This window comes from Vanacampus margaritifer, chromosome 18 (assembly GCF_051991255.1).
Source record: "Vanacampus margaritifer isolate UIUO_Vmar chromosome 18, RoL_Vmar_1.0, whole genome shotgun sequence".
Taxonomy (NCBI): Eukaryota; Metazoa; Chordata; class Actinopteri; order Syngnathiformes; family Syngnathidae; genus Vanacampus; species Vanacampus margaritifer.
In genome coordinates, this window is record NC_135449.1 from 10,417,259 (window position 1) to 10,442,952 (window position 25,694).

Consider the following 25,694-nt stretch of genomic DNA (forward strand, 5'->3'; position numbering starts at 1 on the left):
AAGTAATTTCAACGTAACAACACAAAACTAAATGGACAGAAAAGTTTCGCTTAGACACTTACTGTAACTAGCACGAACCCTAGTTTCAACATTCATCTCAGTTGTAGTGGTTATTTTGTGCTATTTGAGTAGAATCTTTCCTCTTGTGTTAGAGACCAATTTTTTTCTCTGCTATGTTAATTCATATTTCGTTTACTTTGATTTATCCAGGCAGGAGAATTGAGAAGAGATTCTCAATGCTGACCCTGCATGAAAGCGGCCACATTTAAACTAAAACACAAACGGAGCAGCCATTTCCAAACATCAAAACATGTTGACCTCGCTTGACCCAACCGAGTGCACGGACACCAGGCGTGTGGCATTTTACAATATAGTCACGCACACACAAACACATTGTTTAATTAATAACAGAAATCCCATATCTGTTCATCATTAACTATTGAATCCAACCACAGCTGTGATATGCCCCTCCCCCTTCTGCACGTGTTCTTGGGCTACCATAAAAGATCGTTTGACTCAATTGAATATGGAACAGCATTACTGCGTACAGTATAGTTTGCACGGTTGTGTGTCATAACTGGCAAGTCATTATTTTTATTTTTATTTTTTGGGGGGGGGGTCATAAATTTATATATTTGTAGTGTTATTTTCATGCATCACAATAATAATAATAATAATAATCACACTAAAGCAAACAAATGAAAAAAAGAGTGTGGTCAAAATATTGAATCTATTTATTTCCAACATGTTATCACACATGCGAATACAGTCAGTTTATTTAAATGTTATCTAAGTGCAAAAAGACAGTCACAGTGATTCGACGCAAATGAGAAAAAAAAAGTGCTATTGACGTCTTAACACAGCTGTGAGAATCAACACATACTTTGTATTTGTGATGTTGTGACCGTGTTATGACTGCATCATGGAACACTTGCTACTCAAAAATAACAGTTAGTGACAAGCCGCTAAAACCACAACGTTGTGGAGTATTCAAAATGACACAAATTCGGTTGAAATTAGTCCAGTGTACAGTATTGAAAAAGACTAGGACATAAAAAAAAGGCAACCTTTAACATTCCAATAGTTACAAACAAAATAAATAGGTCAATAAATAATAAATAGTCAATGCAATCCTACAACACAAACGCTTCCTACTTGCGATCACTTCCTAAACGAAAATTTTATCCTGCATTTTCTAACAATTAACCTCATGTGGTTCTTTTTTCCATTTCATTTTTAGAAAACCTATGCCTGCCCCACAAATGTTCGCCCGGCTGAAAAGAGACGACCGCCACCATTTTGTCTCCCATTTTCACTTCTTGTAGGTGCTAATGGCCGACTAAGTCTCCCAATGGTTTTGTACGTTTCTTTTTATTCTTCCTCCAACCTGTCATCATCTCATTTTCTCAAAATGACATCAAACCTTTGCCCCTACTTCAAATCATCGAGTACATTTTGTCTTCATCTAAACACGAGCAACATTCCGTCTACATTCAACCCTTTGACTTCAAACTTTCTTTCGACCTGTTTTCACTACCGATCCTCGTGCTCGCATCACAACTTTTCTAGCCCAACACTCTCCCAACAGCCAAAAAGCGGGACATCCCGGTGTCTTAGGAGCTGATGGTCTGACCCGACCAAGTCTCGTGCTTGCTTCCCGGCTTCAGGTGGGTGATGACCACCTCCACCGCCTGGATCTTCTGCATCTTGGGAGGGGTGGGGCACACCTTGTACGTCACCTCGTCCCCTTCCATCGGCACGTACTCGCCCTCAATGCTGTCGGAGATGGCACAATTCCATAATGAAATGTGAGTATGGCAAAATAGACATTGTAAGTACTTTTGGGGAAACTCGGGGCACTGATATTGAGCCGCCAGGCTTCCTGTTGTGTCTCCTTCTGTTGGTCATTGTTATTTTTCGTGTTTTTCGGACAGGTTCTGACTGTAAAGACAAATTCCTTGTGCGTTTTTGCATACTTGGCAAAAAAATCTAAATCTGGTTAATACCCAGCAAATTGGGTTGGCATTGTTGGGTCAAGATTTTGATGCAACAAGGTGTGAAAGTTAAATCTTCTTAGAAACGGGTTACTAGATTATCTGCATATCTCTGGTTAAAAATATTACTAATTCTATTATCAAAATTTTCTAAGAACAGCGAGTCACTCGGATGATACATTTGGTCCTGATTCGAACACGAATTAGAACCCAGATCTCAATGTCCAAATCCAGCAATGTTTTCTAAGAAAATTTACTTCAACTTTAGTACACAAAATTGTCAAAAATGACAACAAGCATCAGCTCTTCAGTCAAATTAAATCTTCAACTCAAAAAAAAATAACCTTGGGTAAAAGTAACCCAATGTGTTCAAAATCCACAGCTACCCGACAACTAGAAAAATAAAAAAAAAGAAGAAGCTAAACCTCTAAAAACTGATTTAAACAGTTGGGAAAATATTAACCTAATTTTGGTCAAAAATGGACCGATAGACTACTTGGGTAAATTTGACTCAACTTTCTGGGTTGGTTGGGCCAGATTGACCCAAGTAGTGCATCTGTCTTTTTTTATTTTATTTTTTATTTTTATTAATAGCCAAATTGGGTTACAGTATTTTTTACCTGAATGTTTTTAGAGTGAAGCCACACATTAAAAACATTTGGGTAAAAAATAACAAATTTTGGGTAAAAAATTAACAAAACAAAAAGTACTAACCCAACTTTGTTGGGCATGAGTTATTCATTTCACAATTATTGTTCTTTTTTTGTTTTTTAATGGTTTATACAAAACAACCCAATTTTAGGTTGTTTTGCGGGTTATTAATTTTGACAATTTTTGGGGGTTGAACATATAACCCAAAATGTTGGGTCAGTCCCATGTTGACCCATTAGGCTCTTTTTTTTTTTTACCCAAATCTTTGTTTTTTAGTGTGTGGTGTCAAATTATTTTTTCAGACTAGTTCAACAAAGAACTGCAAGACTGTCTTACTCACTCAGAGACGTGGACAAAAATGTCTTCTCCTCCATGAGCGGGCCGAATGAATCCGTGACCCTGCGAGCGGGAGAAGTTCTTACACACACCCTTAAACACGGGACCCGATTTGGCTCGTACCGTCCTGCACACAACCAGGACAGACACAAGTGAGGACACACGCGGACTTGAAGTATAACGCTGATTTGCATTGTAATTGTTATGATGAACCGAAAATGTGCTTTACATGTGAACTTCATTTGACCTTTCGAATGGCAAAAAACAACTTACGCTGAGTACGTGCGCGTGCGTTTGGTGGGCAGCGGGGAGGGCAGCTCTCCGCCGGGCTGAGGGGGCTTCCTCTCCCTCTCCCAAACCCGGCTTCCCTCCCGCAGGAAGGGGAAGGAGATCTGAAGCGGGGTGCGAGGGGAGGCCAGAGGCGGCGGGGGGCCCGTCGGCGACGAGGGGTCAGTGTCGGACATGTTGGGAAGGCATGGGCAACAACTGAGGTAGGACAAAGAAATACAAAAGGTCAATATGAGGGCCCCATAAAGGAATGGGGACCCCAGTAACTTGCCCCAACATATTCCATAATTATATCTATTTTTTATGAATAACTAGTTTTGACATATAATGCCACCTTGAGTTTGACACGTGGTAAACGTCCAACAATTGAGTCTATTTACAAAGCAGATGACACACACACATACACTGTCAGCTGGCCCGATTTGATAAGTAACCTAAATAATTGAACAAGTTGCCCGGAGCGCTTTTATTGAGCAGGCTTATTAAGGCCAAGGAGGACTGAGCTGAGTTTTCCTGCTGCTGCTTGTCTAGGAGTTGGTGAAAGCTGCCCTTAGGCAAAAACACTCCTGCAGTGCTCTCATTAACTACTGAAATGCTCTCACGCTTACTACTGAAACGATTGCACACACTTCTGAAATGCTCTCACACAAAATGAAGTGCTCACATGCTACTGAAACACTATTTATTTTTTTGTCATCCTCTCATACACACTACTGAAATGGTTTCAGAGTAGACTATTCAAACACTCTCACACTCTATTGAAATGCTCTCACAAAACTGCCCCCCCACACTCACACTACTCAAATGCTCTCATGCACACTACTGAGGCGCCACAGATAGGCTACTACAGAATGTTGTTGTTTGTTTGTTTGTTGCTCTCACACACTGCAACGCTCTCACACAATGATTTTTTAAATTTAATTATTTATTTACACTTCTGAAATGCTCTCACACGAAAATGAAGTGCTCACACACTACTGAAATGCTCTCACACACTACTGAAACACTACTTATTTTTTTGTGCTCTCACACAAACCACTGAAACAGTCTCACATGGCATTGAAACACTCTCAAGCTTTCATATTCACTAGTCGTGTGAGAGCATTTCTGTTGCGTCCATGAGGGGCCAGCAGGAATGAATTCAGGATTGCCTCTCACACTAAACTGAACCATTCACATACACACTACGGTATTGCTCTCTCACTTAAAACTTTTTTTCCCACACACACAACTGAAACACTCATACACACTAATTAAATGAAATACTCCTACAGACTTCTGATTTTTGCTCTCACGCTCACAACTGAAACACTCATACACACTACTACAATGCTCTCATACTCACTATTGAAAAGCTCTCTCACATTCGGAATTTTTTTGTTCACACACTACTGTAGCACGCTCACACAGACTACGGAAATGCTCTCATATGCACCACTGAGGTGTACATGTCTAAATTTAATTTTGCTCTCACACATAAATGCACACACTGGTGAAGCGCTCTTGTACACACACACACCACTACGGAAACAACCACGTAAACTGCTCAAACACTACTGAAATACACTTTGAAATACCGAAACACACTCACACTTTCAACTGAATTACATTCCGCACACATGCTCACACTACTGAAATGCTCTCATACACTACTGAAATGGTTTCAGAGTAGACTATTCAAACACTCTCACACTCTATTGAAATGCTCTCACAAACTGATTTTTTTTCTCTCTCACACACTACTCAAATGTTCTCATGCACACTACTGAGGCACCACAGATAGGCTACTACAGAATCTTGTTGTTTGTTTTTTGCTCTCACACAATGATTTTATTTATTTAATTAATAATTTTTGCATGTTTCAGTACTAGTGAGAGAGTTCATTCTGATTTATGTCCCTGACAGCTCCTCATACTCCATCTTCTTGATCATCCCATGTCAGGATAGAGATGAAAATGAGCTGAAAAGCACAGTGGCTGGGTAGAGGGGACACACACACAAAAGCACCCCCCCCCCCCCAAAAAAAAAACCCCAGCCTCCTCCCTTGTGAAAGCATAGCATTGTGGTTGTCTGTTCATCAGTATGGGAGACACGTCAACACTCACAGACACACACACACACACTTGAAACTTTCAACCAGTCCTTTCAAGAGGCCTCATATTATAGCACCATATGTCTTGCCCGGTTTAAATAATTCACAACACTAAAAGCCTTCAGGCGTTTTATTTCTAGAACATTCTCCGTGCCAGCTTCCTCACACATACACACAAATAGGCTAACATTGACTCTTATGTCGAACCGAACAAAAAACGGATGTTAAATCTGCGCACGTTCTAAACGGTTTTTGTTTTAGCAGCGGTGACGTCACAAAAGCGACAACTGAGGAGAAAGCCGCGATGTGTTTCGCCCATTATCATCATCATCATCATCATCCTCAAACTGGGTTGATCAAACTATCGCACTTACCGTCACAAGCGATTTGGGGTCAATCAAAGGCGCTGCACAGACGAGGATGTCATGAAATCCGTCCACAGTGGACGCGGTGCTCGATGTCTGTGTTTTAGTGTGTGCGCGTGCGTGTGTGTGTGTGTGGAAGCGACGCACGCAGGCGGGACTGGATCAGAATGGGAGAAGGGAGGGGGAGGATGGGGTGATAAGAGGGGGTTAAAAAAAAAAAGATTCCCCACATACACTGAATTCTTTGTTCACATTTGGAAGCATAGTCGGGATTTTTAACGCATATTAGGGTTGGTTGCAGCATCTCAAGAGTGAATTTTAATTGCACTTGTTAAATTTCCACTAAGTGCAAAGTACTGGTATTGCATTTCGATTATTTCCCCCCCTCCTTTAATTTTTGCCTTTAAACGCACATGTCGTAATCCAGGAGTGACCCGTTTGTATTGTGCTGTGTTTCTACAGCCATCTCAGCAAATTAGAATACAGCGCACGTGAAAATTTTTAGTTCAGAAGTTCAATTCATGAGGAGAAACTGATTAGATTCATTTCACACAGACTAAAACATTTTTTCTTTATATAATTTTGACGATTACATTTTAAACGGTAAAAAAAAAAAGCATCTCAAGTCCTAAGAAACCATAAGATATAATTTTTAAAAAGTAATAATGGGCCTTCTCAAAAGTATTTTGTTGAATGAATTTAGAAAATCAGTTCAAATGTGAAATTCGCTCAGGTTTTCTCTGGAAACATCCGACATTCCCAAAAGATGCCGGTACCTTTTTCTAATTTCCTGTGACTGAATAAGATAAGCAAGCTCTCTCGCTCCTTGGCGATATATAACCACACAAATCAAATCATGAGCCGAGATCTGCCAGTATTTATTCTACAACCCATCAACTGGGAGAAATTAGCCACAAATAGACAGACACTTCACATGAAAATGAATTACAGCCAGTGAGCAGATAATCAAGTTTAAATGTGACCTAAATTGACTATTTAGTTTTAATTTGCCATTATGGAGAAAAATAAAATCTCATCATCATCTGCACACACACACACACACAAAAAAAAAAAAAACTAATTTGACGGTTTCATTTTTACATACATACAGAATTCAGTGGTAACAGTATTATATCCCCTGGAACCTTTCCATGTTGGGAAAAATCCTAGAAAATAAATATAGGAAAGGGGACATTTTCGCATTCTATCCTTAAAAATGACAGTATAAACTGAGGGTAAAATCAAATGTTTGATACAATCCATGAACCGCTTAGTGGATAATCATAAAATTGGTTAAACTGTTTTGAATAGTTCTATCAGTATAAACTGTTACACACACACAGCTGTAGTGAAATATGCGGCATGCACACCACCACCACCACAGCAAACTGATTGAACAAATCGTATCAAGCTGGACAAGGTCCAGTGGTCACGTTCTGACCCGTTAGCGCAGAATATTCAAAGCTTCTAAGAACAGGATTAGAAACATGACCACGGAGAGTTGCTATGGTTTGGCTGGACACGAGTGTGACATGTCAAGATGTCCGCTTCAGTCTGATGCAGATCATAAAACAATCTTTACATATTCCTTCCTGACCGTTCCCGCCAAAACATTGACCCACGCGCCCCGCCCCGCCCCCCCACAGGCTTCTTCATGCCTCAGTGCATTAGCTTCTTCATCCTGTTGAGAGCGGAACCGGCCTTGAACCATTCGATCTGCGTTTCGTTGAAGCTGTGGTTGAGTTCCAAGACGTCTTCGGTGCCGTCGCTGTGCTTTACGGCGGCGCTCAAAGGCTGAGGGGGGGGGGGGGGGGGGGGGACGGGAAAACTAGTGAGTAAGGCCGTCGATTTAACTTGTGTGTGTAATCACCCACCCAGATTGCCCAAACATGTTGAAGTTTAAAATGGCACCATCCATCATTTCTAAATGATTATTGTCATTATTATATGTGGAAGACCATTTTTTAATGTTTAGCTCCATTGACTCACATTACAAATCCTTTTTTTTTTAAAGATTTGTGTACACCTGATGTGTTGTAGTGCATTTCCCATGATTAACCAATATATTAATTCAGTGGGGCCTAAACTAAATTTAGAAAATAAAAAAAACATGAGCTGAGTCTTAAAAGCCACCACCAGGTGGTGGTAGAGGGCAACTTTTTTTTTAGTTTTGCTTGAGCTAACGTAAGTCTTTGCCAAGTGACCATACTTGCATCAAAACAAGCCCGCATGGTCGGGATCGAGAGAACAGGCCTGTGTGTGTGTGGAAGCAATAACACTCACGAGCACACGTGTATGTGTGTGCGCGCGCATGTGTGGTCAAAGGGAAAATTGGGTGGGTTTATGTGCCTCATAGTTAGTTTTGCTCATTGCACGCTATTGCTTTTATAGTCCATAGAGGGCATGAAAAATAAATACATAAAAACTATAACATCAAACCTATTGTCTGATGCCACTTAACATTTTAAGTGGTCGAAAATAAAAAGAAAATTATTTTTTTTAATCATAAATGACAGTTATTCTTCTTCAAAGAGAAGAGACAATTTTTGGCTAAAATACCGCGAGAGGGGTTAAAAAATGTTTTCAAGTATTTTTGAGGTGGTACTTTGTGTCAAGAGTCTTGAGATCTAGTTTGTCTAGAACTCCAAATGTTGGCCCTCTCACCTTTCCGGGAGTGAAGGTTTCGAGTCCTTTAATGGAGATCTTGTCATCGGGGCAGATTTTCTCATAATCTGACGGGTTGCTGAAGGTCAGAGGCAGCAGGCCCTGCTTCTTAAGGTTCGTTTCTGCAAAGGACGCAAAATGTCAGCCAAGCTATGTGGTACAAAAGATGTGCTGGACATTGCGTTGCTGTACCGTGGATTCTGGCAAAGCTCTTGACAATAATGGCTCTCCCTCCAAGATGTCTGGGCTCCAGCGCGGCGTGCTCTCGGCTGGATCCCTCGCCGTAGTTATCGTCTCCCACCACCACCCACGACACGCTGTTGGCCTGCATACAACGCAGAGACCTTGTCCTTCTATTTCACACCAAAAAAGGAATCAGTCCCTCTTCGGGCCTCACCTTGTAGTGACGAGCCACGTCGGGCACGCCCCCGTACTCCCCCGTCAGGTGGTTCTTCACCGAGTTGATGGCGTCGTTCTCGCTGTTGACTGCGCCGATCAGCATGTTGTTGGAGATGTTGTCCAAGTGGCCGCGGAATTTCAGCCAAGGACCGGCGGCGCTGATGTGATCCGTGGTGCACTTGCCCTTCACCTGCATCACGGAAGACTTTCCTTAATGCTGTCGCAGAGGAGAAATTTCTCATGTATGAGGATCCCACCTTGATGAGAACCCGCAGGTCCTCCAGGTCTTTGCCGCTCCATTGGTCGAAAGGCTCCAGCAGCTGCAGTCGGTTGCTCTGAGGGCTGACGTCCACCTTGAGGCTGACGCCGTCAGCGGGCGGGTGCTGGTAGGTGTCCTGACCCGGATCAAAGTCTCTGGCGGGGAGTTCGTCTCCATTAGGAGGCTCTAACTTGAATTTCTCACCGTTGGGGGCGGTCAGGTAGTCGGTCTCTGGGTTGAAGTTGAGAGTTCCGGCAATGGCCAAGGCGGTGACAATCTATGAGAAATGACACACAGAAAATGAACTCTTTCACTCCCAGCCATTTTCACTGAAGCAACCCCCTTCGCTCCCGGACGGTTTACTAGATTTTGACTGAGTTTACAAGGCACACAGAATATTGTGTTCTATTGCTATCAAAACACGGAACCTACCAAAAGAAAGATTAGAGTATCTTCTTTTAACAGGAAAAAAAAATCTTATTTTTATTTGTTTCCATTTTGTAGCAATTAGCATTAGAAATAGCTAAGTCTCATCAATATTCACATTCCTGGTGAAAAAAAATGGCAAAAAGAGCTTGTTGCAACATGACCCAGGTTGATCCCTAACACTATGCTGCCACCTGCTGGCCGTTTTTTGTGTGTAATAACTACCATTGCATTAAGCTACCTCTTAATGTCAGAAGCTGCATCAAATCTTCTGTATGCTCTTGCATAACAAGCATTAAAAAAGTGTAAATATGTTTTTTATGTGTTTACATGTTTTTGGGCTTGAATGAGTTAAGAGTCATACCAAATTAGATTCTACAAAAGTTTAGTAGTAATCATCACTCACGTCCCCCCACCTTTTCGATATTTTTTTATAGCGCAAGTTATTTTTAGTATACTCTGTGAGGCACACAGCGCTTCACTTTTACCACATTTTGTTATGTTAGTCTCATTCCAAAATGGAATAAATTATTTTTTCAAAAAAAAATTCTACACAAAACACCTTGAAATGACAAAATGAAAAAAAATGGGGGGGGGGGGGCATTTTTGTAAATTTATTAAAAAAAAATAATAATTTTTTATGATTTTTTTAATATCTTTTTTCACATTGTCATTATGAGGTTTTGTGTGTGTGTTAAAAAAATCAATTTTGGGATGAGACTAACAAAATGTGGAAAAAGGGAAATGCTGAGAATATTTTCTGGATGCACTGTAGATAAAAGTTTTCAATGCAGTTATTATTATATATATATATTTTTTTTTTTTACAATCAGGGATTTAAGCACAATTTGGGTTAGGGTTATTCTCCTCTAAAAGCCTACGATTGTGTCCTACTATTACTGCATTAACAACATTAAATGTTTATTGAAATAAATGTAAAAACACATGTAAATAAATAGGTGTATTAAATGAGACAAAAATCAACAACCTTAAAATCATTAACATTGTTATTTTGAACATCGCCCATAACATTTACAAAGGTTTTATGATGCAACCAATTCGCCCGAAACTGATTATTTCCATTGCCCTTGAGAAAACGCATCCAGCATTCCAGCGTAACACACCTCAACGTTGAGTATGTTTACCTCAGGGGATGTGACAAAGGCGTGCGTTGCAGGGTTCGCGTCATTCCTGGCTGTGAAGTTTCTGTTGAAGGAGGTGACGATGGTGTTCTTCTCCCCTTTTTTCACGTCACGTCTTCACACAAACAAACAGCGTTAGCACCAAAAGGGACCGCACACAAACAATTTTCCAGCAGGGTTTCGTCCCACCTGTCCCACTGTCCAATGCAGGGTCCGCAAGCGTTGGCCAAGACTACACCTCCAACGTCACCAAGGATTTTGGACTACATGGAAAATAATCATGTGAGATTATAATCTAAACGAGCAATATAAAAGAGGCATCACTCACGAAACCGTCTCTCTCAATGGTGGCGCGAATCTGCTCCGAGCCGGGGGTGACCGTGAATTGAGCTTTGCATTTTAGGCCTTTGTCCAAAGCCTGTTTTGCCACGGAGGCGGCGCGGCCCATGTCCTCATAGCTGGAGTTGGTGCAGCTGCCAATCAGACCTAATACCAACACGCGAGTGCAGATAAATAAACAATTCCTCGTTTTACAAGATGGTGAGAAAAAAAAAAAAATTTCCTACCAACTTTAACCTCCAGTGGCCAGCCGTTCTTCTGCGCCACGGCACCCACGTCAGACACTGGGTGAGCCAGGTCGGGGGTGAATGGACCGTTGATGTGGGGCTTTAGCTGCAAAAAAAAAAAAAACATATTGGCACATTTACTAGATTTTCATCCATCTTATTTAACATTTGTTTTTAAATAAATAGACAAAAGATAAGAGGTTTTTCATTTCATGTAATTTTAGGTTGAAACACTATATTGCGTTATAAGACTGTCCATGTGACATGTGCACATCACAAGTACTGTTAAAAACACATTTTGACTTGATTGGCCAATGATTTTTATTTTTTGTTTACTTAATTTAGCAAAAGTTAAATGTAATCCAAAAAGACAGGTTGTACTGATCAATGAGATTGTATCAGGCCTTAAAAGACAGTGTGTGTGTGTGTGTGTGGGGGGGGGGGGGGCTTGTTAGTGATTTAATCAAGGACTGTGAATGTAATAAATAAATGGCTCAAAAAAAAAAAGATCAATCCTACTTTCTAAGGCACGTTCCATCTGGTGAAAGATTTGAGGTGAAATATGACAAATGAGGACTGTAAAGCAACCTTCAAAACGTGGACTGACCTCATCCAGATTGATCTCAATGACCTGGTCGTACTCGCAGCCTTTATCTGGCACCAGCAGATCCGAGTACTCGTTAGCCAGAGCAGCGATCTCTGAGGGGGGGTTGTGATTACAAATCAATAGCTCATTATTTACAATATATATCCTTATTACGTTTCTGAACTCAAAAATAACATACGTCCACGCCCAGTCTTTTCCAGATAGGTCTTCATGCGGTGGTTGTAGGGGAACACTGAAGTTGTGGCGCCGATTTCCGCTCCCATGTTGCAAATGGTGGCCATTCCTGTTTGCAAACAGTATTACAAAAGCCACTACAAAAAGCCTAATAACAACAGGATAGAAAAGTCCATTTTCCTTAAAAAAAAAAGTCACACCAGTGCAGGAAATGGAGTCAACACCGGGTCCGTGGTACTCGACGATAGCTCCAGTGCCGCCCTTCACCGTCAGAATGCCAGCCACCTTCAAGATGACATCTTTTGGCGATGTCCAGCCAGAGAGGGAACCCGTCAGCTTGACACCGATCACCTTAAAAAAATAAAAATAAAAAAAGGACTTTATTTGGGATTAATCGGGGCACTATGATGAACTGAATTTGCATTTTATTTTAACTAAGATCAGAAGCCTAATACTACAAACGCGTCTTTCTGAATAATAAATAATAATAAAAACGTTCCCCTGTTGGACCTTGGGACATTTGAGCTCCCAGGGGATCCCCGCCATGACATCCACAGCATCGGCGCCTCCCACCCCGATGCAAATGGAACCGAGTCCGCCACCGTTTGGCGTGTGGGAATCTGTGCCGATCAGCATCACACCTGGATAGGCGTAGTTCTCCAAAATGATCTGAAAAGAGAACATTTCTTAGCTAACTTGCACTTTCATCTAAATTGAACGTTACATCCCAATTCTTTACCTGATGGATGATTCCAGAACCCGGTTTCCAGAACCCAACTCCGTATTTTGCACCAGCACTTGCAAGGAAGTTATACACCTCTTGGTTGACTTCCTGTTTGGAGACAAGTACCCATGATGCTTTTTTTTCTTTCACCTACTCTCTCCAACAGCTTCCATGCATTGCGCCAACTCACCTTCGCCCTGGCCAGATCCTGATCGCCACCGATCTGGGCTTCGATCAGGTGATCGCAGTGGATGGTGGAGGGAACCGCCACCTGCGGCAGGCCGCTGCTGATGAACTGGAGCATGGCCATCTGGGCGGTGGCGTCCTGCATGGCCACGCGGTCGGGACGCAGGCGCAGGTAGGTGCGCCCGCGATCGATTTCCTGGTTATGGGGGTCATCCAGGTGGCCGTATACGATCTTCTCTGACAGGGTGAGAGGTCGGTTGAGTCTGGGCGGGAAAAATTAGAGCAGGCGTTTATTTGACAGGTGCTACCCTTATATCCAAATATCCCCCCCCCTCAAAAAATAAATAAATCTAAATTCCAAGTAAATTGATATCTTTCATCACTTATCAACGCATAAATAAACCATTGTAAAATGTGTGTAAATCTGCTACACAGTTGACAAAAAGTAGCTTGCGGGAAAAACGGTGCCAAGGTGCACACAAACATGAGGTTGGCAGAGCAAGATGCAGGTAGGCGCTAACCTCTTTTGCACGACGTCAACATTGGACTGGAGCTTCTCGTAGCTGATGAAGGAGGTGGGCTCGAAGCGGCTCATGGATACTTGGGCCTTGGCTCTGTAAGCGGCCGCCACATGCAAGCGCCGTGCGCCATTGCCCAAGGCAAGCTGGGGACAACAGCAAAGACGTTCACACATTGGAAATAAAAGGGAATCAGTTATAGTATAGGTACTAAATGCATCGCAGAAATGCTACATGAGAAAAAGCTTGTTTTCTTCTTTCCGTGTGGACAAAAATACTTCTACTGTATTGAGATTTACAAGATAAGCATGGTTATTATAAGACTCTATTTTCATGTGGTGAGACATAAACAAAAGCACCTGCCACTCACAAATCAAACTGAGCGACCAAACAAATGCTTCAAAGGGCCAATTATAACTTAATATGGAGCAAAAATAAAGCTACATTTGTATTGCCGCTCCATCACCATATGTGAAATTTTATGTGATTTATTCTTTAAATACATATAAAAATTCATTAAACTAATCTGATGCATATCGGTTTTCCTGATGTAACTGATATACCGTTTTAAGCCCAAATCAACACGGTTCTGTGTATGCAAACTTGTATATTTAAATGCACTGTTCATTGTACAGCTGTTAAAAGTGTTTCGGTCAGTCCTTCTGTTCTACTGCACGTCTAACCTTGTGGTAACCTTGTCAAATCAAATTAAACGCCACGCACTATATAAAATTAATTTAGTGTCTTGTTATATTCAAAACAAAACAATTGCGTATTTAAAGTAAGCGTGTGGTATGATTTTTAAAAAGTCAGCGCGATGCAAGTTGTTGCCCTTCTGAATGCGCACGGAGGGACACGATGACCCGGCTAACTAGCTGCTACCGGCTAAGAGCCGCAGAACGCCACACTAAAGCGTTTTGTTCCCTTAAACACACAGCGATGGAGGATTATAATGCAAAACATTAGAATGACAGCCTCTACAACTTCAGTGACAGGACGAAAACAACCGAATGTGTCTCATACCTGAAGCCGCGCGACGGTGAGACAGTAAGTTGCCATTTTGTTCACTGACAAAGATGTGGCGATTGCTAGTGACGTCACTGTTTTTATACGGCAAGCGTGGCTGGTCCTTAAAGGACAACAAAATTAGATTAATAGCGTTATTCTTGCTTGACGTATATCGCTATCATGACATAATAATTTGCACATAGTTTAAAAATTCATTTTAATAAAACAGTTTGACATATTTTCAGTTAAATATCTGGCAGAAATCTTTTTTATTTTTTTATTTAGCTGAAAGGATATACGCCACCGCGTTAGTTGGTTGTCTTTGGTTACATTTATTACATGTATTAATATATTATATAATACCATTAAAAATGTCCAAATATTTTTAGAAACAGAAGCAAATACTTAAAAAAAATTGGGGGTAAAAGACACAACATCAAATGACCAATATTAACTGCAATTCTTATCTCAGACACTACGTGGCGGTAATGTAAAATCGACGTACTATGTTTTACGGGTTCAAAGGTGGAAGTTGACTCTGCGAGTCTGCACCGCTACGCTGGCCCTACGTTAGCCAACAATGGCAAAGCATCATCCAGACTTGATCTTCTGTAGAAAACAAGCCGGTGTTGGTATGTTATATTTATTGCTACGCTTTATACAGCATTTTACTGTTTTTTTCCTCCGTGACTGGTCGTTCTTGGCCATCTTTTATACGAGTTAATGCTATCGAAATTGCTAACAGTTGCAGCATGTAACCTCATTGAAACTTAGCTTCGGAGTTAGCTTCGATATGTTGAAGTTAATGAATGAACATTATCGTGCCGATTTTTGTATATTAGCATTAATATGTGGAATAGATATTTATGATGTGAAATGAAAAGTTGACTAACTACTGTTTTATTTTTCAATTCTGCAGCCATCGGGAGACTTTGTGAAAAATGTGAGTATTTGTTTATTACTACGTGCATGTAAACAAACACAAGCTAAAGGTGTTTATGGCTAATGTACTGTTACGCGAATGAGTGATTACGTGTAAGAATTGAACCACCCTGAAATGGTTGTAATTACAATACGTTATTAACGTAGTAAGAATTAAAGCAAAAGTTGCCAGACTTTTTTTTTTCTTAATTTAACCTTCATTGTATTTTGCCATATTCATCTCAAATTATAATCCTGCATCTATAGTCTCATGGTGGCCTTAATTACTCCTCCTAATCCAAATAACATTTTGCCTAACCAGCTGTATATTTTTACCTTTTTGACTCTTAAGGCGATGGAAAGTGTGTCATCTGTGATTCGTATGTGAGGCCGTGCACACTGGTCCGTATCTGCGATGAGTGCAACTACGGCTCCTACCAAGGACGCTGCGTCATCTGCGGAGGGCCGGGAGTGTCAGACGCATATTACTGTAAAGAGTGTACCATCCAGGAGAAAGATGTCAGTTGTGATACATTTCACTCCATCACTAAGTAATTGGAAAGCGCAGCGTCCGCTGTCACTACACTGACACTCCGTTGTTCTCTTATTTTCCAGAGGGATGGCTGTCCTAAGATTGTCAATTTGGGAAGCTCGAAAACAGATCTGTTCTACGAGAGGAAGAAGTATGGCTTCAAGAAGAGGTGAAGACACTGTGGCCCGTCTTCATTTTTTTTTTTTTTGTCTCGTAGTTCCGCCAAGACCATGATTTGATAAATGATTTCAATAAAAACCTGATTTATATTTCCGTCTTTGTGTTTGAATGCGTGGATCGGCCATAAATCATAGAAGGAAAATAAGTCCAGATTTTCTCAACAAGGCTTTATTTATACACAATGTATATACATAAATGTAACCACGCTGAAAAAGTCATGACAATACTATACAAAGATGGAACTAAGAAAGTTTAAAAACAAACGACTTATTTCAGAAAGAAGGCAGATTTGCAATCTGGCCTGTAGCAGAAAGCATGAGAACTACTTGGAACGGGTCAGGAAGCCCGTTTTCCATGTCAACCTGTTACAATGCTTTATGGTGATGCACGAGAACTCGAGTTAAACACTTGAACATGAATAAGGCTGGAAGTGTTTTGATATATCGAGGTATGTCGTAAGAAGTCTAAATATCCACGGGACACGCCTCCGATAACTGTCATGTAACATTCCTTGCTGAAAAACAGTGCCGATATGTAAGTGGCAGAGAAATTGAACACAAAACAAGACCGGTGATGCAACATAATGTTCCTGTACTAAAATATGCAGCAATAAGTGAAGGAAGCACAACAGTACGTTCTAAAACTTAATTTATTTTTGAACAATTAGTTGTGTTTTTGAAATCTAGGTCATTTTTGCCATGCAAACATTGTTTTGGAAAGCCAATTTAGTTTGTTTTTGTTTTTTTACATTTGATAATGTGTTACAATGGAAAGCATGTTATTTCAATGATGTGCTTCTTCCGAGTTTTTAACTATTTACAGGCAGACACGTGCACACACACCAAAGCACGACCGGGACCTCCCACACACACACACTAAGGACAATGTAATTCCCTGAATACATGTCAGTATTTTCCACCTGCTTAAATTTGAAGAAAAAAGAAGCTTATTTTATATATTTTTTTGTTTAACGTGGAAATAAGTGGAAGCAACATGGAATAATCTGTCATCTTACTACGACATGGCAATCGCTACATAAGCATCACTAATCTAAAAAAAAAAAAAAAAGAGTAATAATAATAAAAGCCCATTATTGTGTCACCAATAAAAGATGATCTAAAAAATGACAAAAGTACACAACATGAGAAGTTATCAGCTTCTATTCCTCTTCATCCTCCTCATTGGATTCATTCTCTTTTCTTTTTTTTCCACCCCCAAACCTCACCGTTTCATTTATTTATTCATACTTAGGAAAAATCAATCAAGTGTAGTCTAAAGGTCTTCTGGCACCGCACTTGAAAGAGAAGAGAAGAAGGATAAGTGAGTTGCTGCTGGTGTGCCATTGCATCATCTTGTGTTTTGTGTAATGACTTGGAACAGTTCACAAGGCGACCACGGCAGGAAATGACACCCACGCTGTGGCCTGAAAGGGTATTACTCTCCTCCCCCCCCCCACTTTTTTTTTTTTTAATAAGAATGGCCAGCAAAGAAGATTCCAAACAATGTCGCCGCCAATGCTAAAGGAAGTCATTCGCAATTCTTTTTTTTTTTTAAATCCCTTACAATTTTCCGAATTTGGCCTCGTAGTTCCCCACGACGTTCTTGTAGCGGCCGCACTCCTTGCGCAGGTCGGCCACTTCCGTCCTCAGGGCCGAGTTCTCGCGCTCCAGGAACGCCGCTCGCACGGTGATCTGGTTCTCCTTTAGCCTGCGGGCGTCGCGTGACCGCTTGGCGGCCACGTTGTTCTTCTTTCGCCTGTGCCAGTACTTGTCGTCCTGGAAGAACAGAACGCATTTTGAAACTTTTGACTTCCGCAAAACGTGGCTTTCCTCTAATAAAGCTTCGAGAGGGGAAGTGGATCAAAACATTTATTTTATTTTCTGATTAACTCATTCACTGCCATTGACAGCTATAAACGTTAAAAATTCATTTGAACTATTTCTATTTTTTCCACTTTTGTTAACAAGAGTATGAAAACTTAAGACATTTTTGTTAAAATAATCTTTTCTTTTTTTTTTTTGAAAAGATTGATAAAAATTAGGGGCGTCAGGCGATTAAAATTTGTAATTGTAATTAATCGCATGACTTCAATAGTTAACTCACGATTAATCACAAATTTTATATCTGTTCTAAATGTACAATTATTTTCTTCTAGGTTTTCATACTCTTGTTAACAAAAGTGGGAAAAAATGTTTAACTAATAGAAATAGTTCAAATGAATTTTTGACGTCTATAGCAGTCAATAGCATTGAATGAGTTAATATGTATTTTGCGGAATATGAGTAAAGCAGCAAAATCTCGGGGCGGCCATTTTGCCACTTGCTATCAACTGAAAACGACATCACGGTTGCTCAATCCAATCACGGGTCAGCTTCAGAAAACAGGTGAGTCATGATTGGTCGTTAACTGAGCAACTGTGATGTCATCTTCAGTTGACAGCAAGTGACAAAATGGCCGCCCCCTGAGATGGACAAAACCCGGATGGATTTTGCTAATTAACTCATATTCCACAAACACAATATTAATCAGAATACTGTGTTTAGACTAGGATGGATTTTATTTATTTTTGGCCTTGACTCCCATTTGAAACAACCACATGACAGGAAGAGGAAATTCTGGCTATCACAAGCTATAATTTAAACTCTATCCAGATCACAGTTGAAGATATGCAACTCCAGTCAGGTTCGGGTTCACCACGCCAAACTGTCTAGGGCAAACTAATTTTAGCTTTAGATCCTGCAACCAAATGTTTTATAGTCCTCGGTGCAAACCAATATAATAAGCAACAAACCTCTTGAGACTAATCCCATGATGTTATTCTCAATCAGCAGGAGGGTGAACGTATTCAATCATTTCATAATGCGTTTATTTCCATTAGTGAGAATGGTACAAAAGTGGTATTAAAAAGACACTATGTAATATTAATGGCTTGTTTATGCTTAAAAATGTCTTCCATGTCAACATAGTGGCTAAATTAATGTCAACAAAGAGTCACTCACTGACTGGAAAGAACTGCCGAGTCACTGTGAGACACCAAAATGGCTGATTTAGCTTCTCAGCAATACACATTTTCACAGATTTTTATTTAGGTGGTTAATATTTAACTCATTCACTGCCATTGGCGGCTATAGACGTCAAAAAGTCATTTGAACTATTTCTATTAGTTTAACTTTTTTTCCACTTTTGTTAACAAGAGTATGAAAACCTAGATTTTTTTTATTGTACATTTAGAACAGATATAAAAAATTTTAAAACATTTTTGATTAATCGTGAGTTAACTATTGAAGTCATACAGTTAATTACCATCAAAAATGTAATGTCAGGCGATTACAAATTTTAATCGCGATTAATCACATGACTTCACTAGTTAACTCAAGATTTGATCTGTTCTAAATGTACAATAAAAAACTTCTAGGTTTTCATACTCTTGTTAACAAAAGTGGAAAAAAATGCTTAACTAATAGAAATAGTTCAAATGAATTTTTTACGTCTATAGCCGTCAATGGCAGAGAATGAGTTAAAATTGAAGGGAAAATGTATGGATAATGGATAAATGTAATTTATCATTTAGTTATTGCAGTGTTACACCCAAGTAGCGATTTTGGAGCAAAAATGGTTGTACTATACCAGGGGTCTGCAACCTGCGGCTCTAGAGCCACATGTGGCTCTTTGGTCTCTTGAAAAAAAAATTGTAGAAATTATTATTGTTTTTACGTATTTTTTAGATAAAATATTCTTGAAATGAATTCATGATTTAGATGTTAAAAAATTAATAATTAAATATTCAAAATATGTCTTGAGTACAAATTTGTAAGTTGTCAGAAAAAGAGAAATGAAATATGTAGAAAATTCCCAAAACGGAAGAGGAAAAGCAGAAACTTACCAAACAATGTACACAAAATTGCCTAAAAGTCAGAAAGTTTATTTTTAAAAAGACAGGGGGAAAAAAAAACATCCAAAAAGTAAACATAAAATGTCCAAAAATAAAAGAAGACAGGCAGAAAATTACCATAAAATGTCTTTGGAATTGCCCAAAAAGTCAGATTTTTTTTTTTAATATATAGTTACGATAAAATGTCAGAAAATTGATGAAGAAAAATGTCATGTCCATAAAATTTCCCAAAAATGTCACAAAAAAATTGACAGAAAAGTCTAGAACTGTATGGCAAAAACTAAGTTTGAAAAATTACCACAAAAAAATAAATCCAAAAACGGAAGACGAAAGGTAGAAGAAAATGAATCTCAAGGTATTGGATGCTGCATATTTTCAGTTATGATGCAGCTCTATGTAATTAGTACATTAGACTAACACACTGTTCCATTTATCACAATGTTGCAACTCCAGACAGTTTTGTTGTTGTTACTTATTTGGCCTAAAATTGCTCTTTGCTAACCCCCGTACTACACAAATTCTGCCTAGCAACAAGTGGCTACACAAAATGGAGGAAATTTGATGATCTAAGTTTGAAGTTTTCACGGTGAATTTCGCACATCTGTATTCCTTGGTACATCGTAACCACTTTATTTGTTCCAATGAAAATCTTAGCGCAGCAGTTTTCAAACCTTTGACACAAAGTACCAACAAAAAAAATAGTACCAGCATAACAACCAACATTAAAACACAGCAGTGGTAAAAGGACAATTTATTTTCTTACCTTCTGTTCTTCAGGAACAAACACTTTCTTGGCCTTCTTAATCATGGGCTGAGGCTTGAGATCTTCATCGGTGAACTTGTGCTTGCGGGGGTTGAACAGTTCTCCCCCCGGTACGCTGGATAGGACCAGGTCGGTGGGGTCTGGCTCGTAGTTGACGTCAACCTGGATGTCGTCGGGATCGACGGCGCCCGGGGTCGCTCTCTCCGTCTCTGTCGTCACTTCTGAGGAATGAAGATAAGGACGTAACTACAGACTACTGGAAGTGTTTACAAGTGTTTCAAAGTGCTCATCACAACATTCTTGTAATTTCTCCCTTTCCGCTCACCCGCTGTGACATCACACGTGATGTCAGTCTCGCCGTTTGTGATAATCACCACCTCTTCATCGCACTTGACCAGCTCGTCAATCCGCAGCAGGGACGGCGGGTCGGCCGGCTTAACCTTCACCTTGCCCGTCTTGGCATCGTCTTCGGGCAGGGTGGCGATGCCGTTCTCCATGAGGAACTCCTCCAGGTCCATGTACTCCAAGTGGAAGTTCTCGCCGTCGTAGGGAATGGTCTTCTCCCAAATAGCGGGGGTGAGCGCGGCCGACGGCCCCATCTCGCTGCCTCCTCCGCTGAGGTCGGCATCCTCGTCCAATCCCAACTTGTCCTTGTCGGTATCTAGAAAAGTAAGACTCTGCTTTTTCTTTGTCCTCTAAAATGGTTGTTCAGAGCAAAACTTGTTACAGCCAAATAAATAGCAAACACGTCCAAACTGCACCAATTGATGCATATGGCACTGCTTTATTAGTTTTTTTTTAATAATGTTCAGTTAAGATTTATTAATGAGAATTGTTCTTGTTCAATACATTTATTGGTCATAAAACGTGTCAAGCAAACCTAGGAGGGAAACCTATCAAGGTTTTGTTACATGGAAACATATATAGGTCAGCAAGTGCGTAGTCACAACACTTTTTTTTTTTTTTTTACAAACTTGGGCATGGTTCCCTCTCACAGTGAAAACAAAATGTTCTAAGACATTTTAAAAGCCAGGTAAGTGTGTTAGACAAGCCTGCAGGATGAGACAGGTTAAATAAATGAACATTGTGTTCTACATAAAGCTGTATGAGTAAAAAGGACACGGATACTAACGCTGTAATTAGTCATTCTGATATCGATTTCATCTCTTTTTCTTTCTTCCTTTTTTTTTTTTGAAGGTTAAAGCTACCCGTAACCGATATTTCCACGGCACCTTACCGTCGTCACCGGCCAGGATATTCGGCGGAGGCATTTCCATGATTTTCTTCAGAACAACCGGGAACGAGGTGGGAGCCCCGGTGGCCGTTTCCAACGTGACGACGATGGGTTCGACCGACATTTTCCCCTCGCTGTTGGCGTACTTTGCTCGCGTTGGGGGTGGAAAAGATAATCTCTCAGTTTAGGAACTTTTGCTCAGATGCAAAACGTATAATATCCAGTGTTGCTATCCGCGTGTTCTTTTATCTGTTAAGATTAGAACAATCTACGATTCGCCGACAGTGCTAGTTCACTTCCAAAACAAGATAAGGCGGGCCTGGTATGGTGTGCATGATAAGACGCGCCCCTTCCTTGCGCTGATTGGTGAACATTTCATAAATATTAATGACCAGCTAGCGATTGGGCGGTTTTGCGCGAGGAGCCAATGGGAGACGTCATATCAAATAGCAGCGCTTTCATTGGTTGACCGAGTTATATATTGCAGAAAAACGTGTCACGAGGAAAACAACTCATTCTTTGAAGGAGGAAAAAAAATATACAGTTGACTCTACTGTACTGTATAGAACTCACTCACGTTTTTCATTTGAATACACTAGACAGAGATACCAAACGGCTTTAAGCAATATTATTTCTTCAAAATAAAAAAAAGTATAAATAAAAAAACAACAACTATAAATTATAAATTTAACCTCGTTCCTTTTACCGCAATTCATTATTAATTCGTTAGGAAAGTAGTACAAGCGCATAGCATTTGCTGTATTTCTTGTGGGTGGGCCAAGCGCAGTGATCACACGGGGAAACATGTGCAGCAAGCAGTCAGTGTTACATGCCAACATACCAATGGTGTCATGTACTAAACATGCATGGAAGGAGGCGCCGTAGCGCAGTCACAGGGATCCCAAGGAGCTCTCAAGGTCGACTCGTGCAACATTTCATGTGAACACAATTGGATGGTCAAATTACCAAAATGTCTTTTACATACCTCCTCAAAAACTCATCCATTTGGCTAATCCACACTGTTGACTTTTTTTAAAAATGAAATAAATTGACATAATTCATGTTTTATTGCACCTTTGTCCTCATTAGGACAATTGCAGGGCACAAATAGCCATCAGAAACGTATCTATGGACAGATTTGAACCCCTCAACTTCTGAACTGTGAGGCAGACATGACATCATTTATCGTGCTTGGATTATAGTCACGTTCAGGATAAACAAATATAGGAAATGAGGAGGGAGGGAGGTGTTTCTCAAATTTTGCTAATGTCACTGTGACTCTCTTTTTGCAGGGCACACATAGACAAATAACCATCAGAAACTTATCTATGGACAATAGAAACCCAGCACAGGAAGGCCGTAGCCGTAGATTTGAACCCCTCAACTTCTGAACTGTGAGGCAGACATGACATCATCTATTATGCTTGCATTATAATCATGCTCAGGATAAACAAATAATGGAAATGAGAAGGGAGGGAGGTGTTTCCCAAATTTTGCTAATGTCACCGTGACTCTCTTTTTGCTACAACGCAGTAATGAGGCCAATAAGTCAAAAAGTCAAACCCATGAAATGCCTTGATTTAACTCTTAGGCATTGTATTAATCCCGTCTACCTACAGGTACATCTCAATAAAATCAAAAGGTGGTTCCCAAACTTTTTACTTCAAGTACCACCTTGAAAAATATAACCATAACCAACGTTAAAATACAGTATAGCATAGCAGGCATGTAGTAAGTAGTGGTCATCAAAAATGTGGCAGATGTTTTAATTAGTGATTATTATTTTTTGGCGTACCACTAGAGGGAGCCAGTGGTTTGTGGACAACACTGAGAATTACTGAAATACAGTAGTTCAATTATTTCAGAAGTTAAATTCAAAAAGTGAAACTCGTATTTTGTGTAGATTAGCATCACAAGGATAAATAACGATATTGTTACATTTATACCTCTGTGATGGTGTCAATCCAAACTTGATTAACATGATTGGCTTTGTAAAGGCAGAATATTTGATACAGGTCTTGTATTGAATATCATTATACTGCATTGTGCAAGTTGTCATAATGTTGTTGTAGGTAGGTGTATGTTGTCCAAGAAACACAGAAGATCACTAAAACGTAGTCGAAGAAATGGAGAGTCAATGGAGAGAGAGAAAGAGAGAGAGAGAGAGAGAGAGAGAGAGAGAGAGAGAGAGAGAGAGAGAGAGAGAGAGAGAGAGAGACGTAGCCTGGATTAGCAAGCAAAAGCAATACAGCCATCTAGTGATTAAATTGGGAATGTACACGCCAGAAACAGCTCTGCATTCAACTACTTCAGAACACACTGAATTGATTTAAACTTTAAATCGAATCTACCACCACTTTTACATTTTATCTTTGGCTTTTCACACTGTAAATATATACCCATCACAGTCCTGATTGGACATAAAAACTTCGACCGAGATAAGTAATTTCAAAACATTTTCCACCATTAGTGTGACCTTTAACCTGTGCAACTCACCTATTCACATATGCATTTTCAAGTGTTTATTTTTGTCCACCCAAATCCATAGACCAGACATACAAAGATGGGAGAATGTTGTCACCTGTACTTAACACAGTAATTGCCAGAAATTCCTGCAGCTCCTTAATTTTGCTGTTGGCCTATTTTTATTAAGATGCCTCTGATCATGTGGAAACTGATCTGCTGACTACGCCTTGTGCTGTAACCCGTAACTACAAAAAAATATAATAGAACATCTGAACATTATTTGGGGTTGATCAGAGACCCTTTAAATTATGTTTGAATGTGGTTGCTTAATTATGAACACAGTCACTTCCCCAATTATAAGAGGGTGTGCACACTTCTGCAACCACATTGAGATTGTATTACTTTTGTATCAAGTTCTATAGGTAATAAATTACAATACATCATTGGCGGAAAAAAGTTTGTAAATGGTTTCTTAGGTATGTTTGTATTACAAAATCGGCGTGTAGTATTTTTTTTATATCCCTGCATACTGTATGTGGGTTTGCACTATGAATGTGTATACATACATAAATACTTAAACGAGTATGTGCATACACCTATAAATAGTACATACATCCATAAATGTACACATAGTGGGTCACTTATGGGCTCAACTTGGAGCTTATGATCAGGGTTATGCAACAGGCACACAATGGTCTGCTGCCATTTCTTTTCATTTGTATATTTACGTCGTGTATTTAACATTAGAGTTCTAAATGGGTGTGTCCGTGTTTGTTCTCACTCACCATTTGTGTCAAAGCTCGGGAAAGTAAATGGAGATTCCAGTAAAGCCCTGAATATCTCTGGGATTTCTGCTGTAGTCATAATTTTATCCTCAACTTCTGCACGACAAAAAAAACACACACGATATGACTATAAACTGTCAAAATAAAATGAGCAGACGCAATTTCGGAATCCCTGTCAAGACAGCAATTTAAGACTGACAACTTTAGAGGGAAAAAAACGACGGAAACGTATGTCAAATTACACGCGTTACTTAACAACGCCCCAATTCACTCAGGACCAATCAGCTGCTTGTGTTTTCTTACATAACTGTCGCAGACATCGCTGATTGATTGACACGTGCGTCAATCAAAAAGAGGCGGCCAATCGCAAAACTGTGTCGGTGTTACTTAAAGGAAGCAACAACAAAAAAAAAAAAAAACACGCTGGTTGCATAAATTGTTGTTAAAGCGTTGCGGTTAACAACACAAGTTTAATCTTGTGATAGGTATCACCGCCATTAATGTGATAAATGTCTAATTTGC

The 25,694-nt window shown here is 39.9% G+C and overlaps 4 protein-coding genes across 6 annotated transcripts; 1 reads left to right on the forward strand and 3 right to left on the reverse strand.

Annotated features, from left to right (window-relative positions):
* Positions 1-716: 716 nt before the first annotated feature.
* Positions 717-5,879, reverse strand: csdc2a (cold shock domain containing C2, RNA binding a). The gene is made up of 4 exons (XM_077550067.1): positions 5,736-5,879; positions 3,255-3,467; positions 2,986-3,108; positions 717-1,776 (listed from the first exon to the last, which is right to left on the reverse strand). Exons 2-4 carry the CDS (start codon positions 3,443-3,445, stop codon positions 1,614-1,616), a joined length of 477 nt encoding a protein of 158 aa, XP_077406193.1. The 5' UTR covers positions 3,446-3,467; positions 5,736-5,879; the 3' UTR covers positions 717-1,613.
* Positions 5,880-6,587: 708 nt separating this feature from the next.
* On the reverse strand, positions 6,588-14,475 carry aco2 (aconitase 2, mitochondrial). The gene is made up of 17 exons (XM_077550063.1): positions 14,415-14,475; positions 13,395-13,537; positions 12,878-13,136; positions 12,703-12,795; positions 12,474-12,632; positions 12,164-12,314; positions 11,968-12,072; positions 11,790-11,881; positions 11,183-11,288; positions 10,945-11,102; positions 10,806-10,879; positions 10,620-10,731; positions 9,047-9,325; positions 8,788-8,979; positions 8,583-8,715; positions 8,391-8,512; positions 6,588-7,520 (listed from the first exon to the last, which is right to left on the reverse strand). The coding sequence occupies exons 1-17, from the start codon at positions 14,448-14,450 to the stop codon at positions 7,386-7,388; spliced, it is 2,349 nt and encodes a 782-aa protein (XP_077406189.1). The 5' UTR covers positions 14,451-14,475; the 3' UTR covers positions 6,588-7,385.
* A 414-nt stretch (positions 14,476-14,889) lies between these two features.
* On the forward strand, positions 14,890-16,121 carry phf5a (PHD finger protein 5A). Its single transcript, XM_077550069.1, has 4 exons — positions 14,890-15,031; positions 15,319-15,342; positions 15,673-15,839; positions 15,936-16,121. The coding sequence occupies exons 1-4, from the start codon at positions 14,980-14,982 to the stop codon at positions 16,023-16,025; spliced, it is 333 nt and encodes a 110-aa protein (XP_077406195.1). The 5' UTR covers positions 14,890-14,979; the 3' UTR covers positions 16,026-16,121.
* A 63-nt stretch (positions 16,122-16,184) lies between these two features.
* tefa (TEF transcription factor, PAR bZIP family member a) lies at positions 16,185-25,413 on the reverse strand. Of its 3 annotated transcripts, none has more exons than XM_077550065.1 (5): positions 25,173-25,413; positions 21,013-21,348; positions 20,688-20,908; positions 17,596-17,807; positions 16,185-17,326 (listed from the first exon to the last, which is right to left on the reverse strand). In XM_077550065.1, exons 1-5 carry the CDS (start codon positions 25,249-25,251, stop codon positions 17,305-17,307), a joined length of 870 nt encoding a protein of 289 aa, XP_077406191.1. In that variant the 5' UTR covers positions 25,252-25,413; the 3' UTR covers positions 16,185-17,304. The 3 variants fall into 3 exon arrangements, with proteins under 3 accessions (XP_077406191.1, XP_077406190.1, XP_077406192.1); XM_077550064.1 differs by lacking the exon at positions 25,173-25,413 and adding an exon at positions 21,925-22,720; XM_077550066.1 differs by having other exon boundaries at positions 16,185-17,807; positions 25,173-25,412.
* Positions 25,414-25,694: the final 281 nt, after the last annotated feature.

Coding starts and splice junctions, on each gene's coding strand:
- csdc2a (XM_077550067.1), bottom strand. CDS start 3,445: ATGTCCGACACTGACCCCTCGTCGCCGACGGGCCCCCCGCCGCCTCTG. Junction 3,109..3,254: donor CGCACGCGCACGTACTCAGC/GTAAGTTGTTTT, acceptor GGTTGTGTGCAG/GACGGTACGAGCCAAATCGG. Junction 1,777..2,985: donor ATTTTTGTCCACGTCTCTGA/GTGAGTAAGACA, acceptor CATCTCCGACAG/CATTGAGGGCGAGTACGTGC.
- aco2 (XM_077550063.1), bottom strand. CDS start 14,450: ATGGCAACTTACTGTCTCACCGTCGCGCGGCTTCAG. Junction 12,073..12,163: donor TGACTCCATTTCCTGCACTG/GTGTGACTTTTT, acceptor GTTTGCAAACAG/GAATGGCCACCATTTGCAAC. Junction 7,521..8,390: donor AAACCTTCACTCCCGGAAAG/GTGAGAGGGCCA, acceptor CCCCCCCCTCAG/CCTTTGAGCGCCGCCGTAAA.
- phf5a (XM_077550069.1), top strand. CDS start 14,980: ATGGCAAAGCATCATCCAGACTTGATCTTCTGTAGAAAACAAGCCGGT. Junction 15,343..15,672: donor CGGGAGACTTTGTGAAAAAT/GTGAGTATTTGT, acceptor TTGACTCTTAAG/GCGATGGAAAGTGTGTCATC. Junction 15,840..15,935: donor GTACCATCCAGGAGAAAGAT/GTCAGTTGTGAT, acceptor CTTATTTTCCAG/AGGGATGGCTGTCCTAAGAT.
- tefa (XM_077550064.1), bottom strand. CDS start 22,045: ATGTCGGTCGAACCCATCGTCGTCACGTTGGAAACGGCCACCGGGGCT. Junction 21,349..21,924: donor TATCCTGGCCGGTGACGACG/GTAAGGTGCCGT, acceptor TTACTTTTCTAG/ATACCGACAAGGACAAGTTG. Junction 17,808..20,687: donor TTGTTCCTGAAGAACAGAAG/GTAAGAAAATAA, acceptor CTGTTCTTCCAG/GACGACAAGTACTGGCACAG.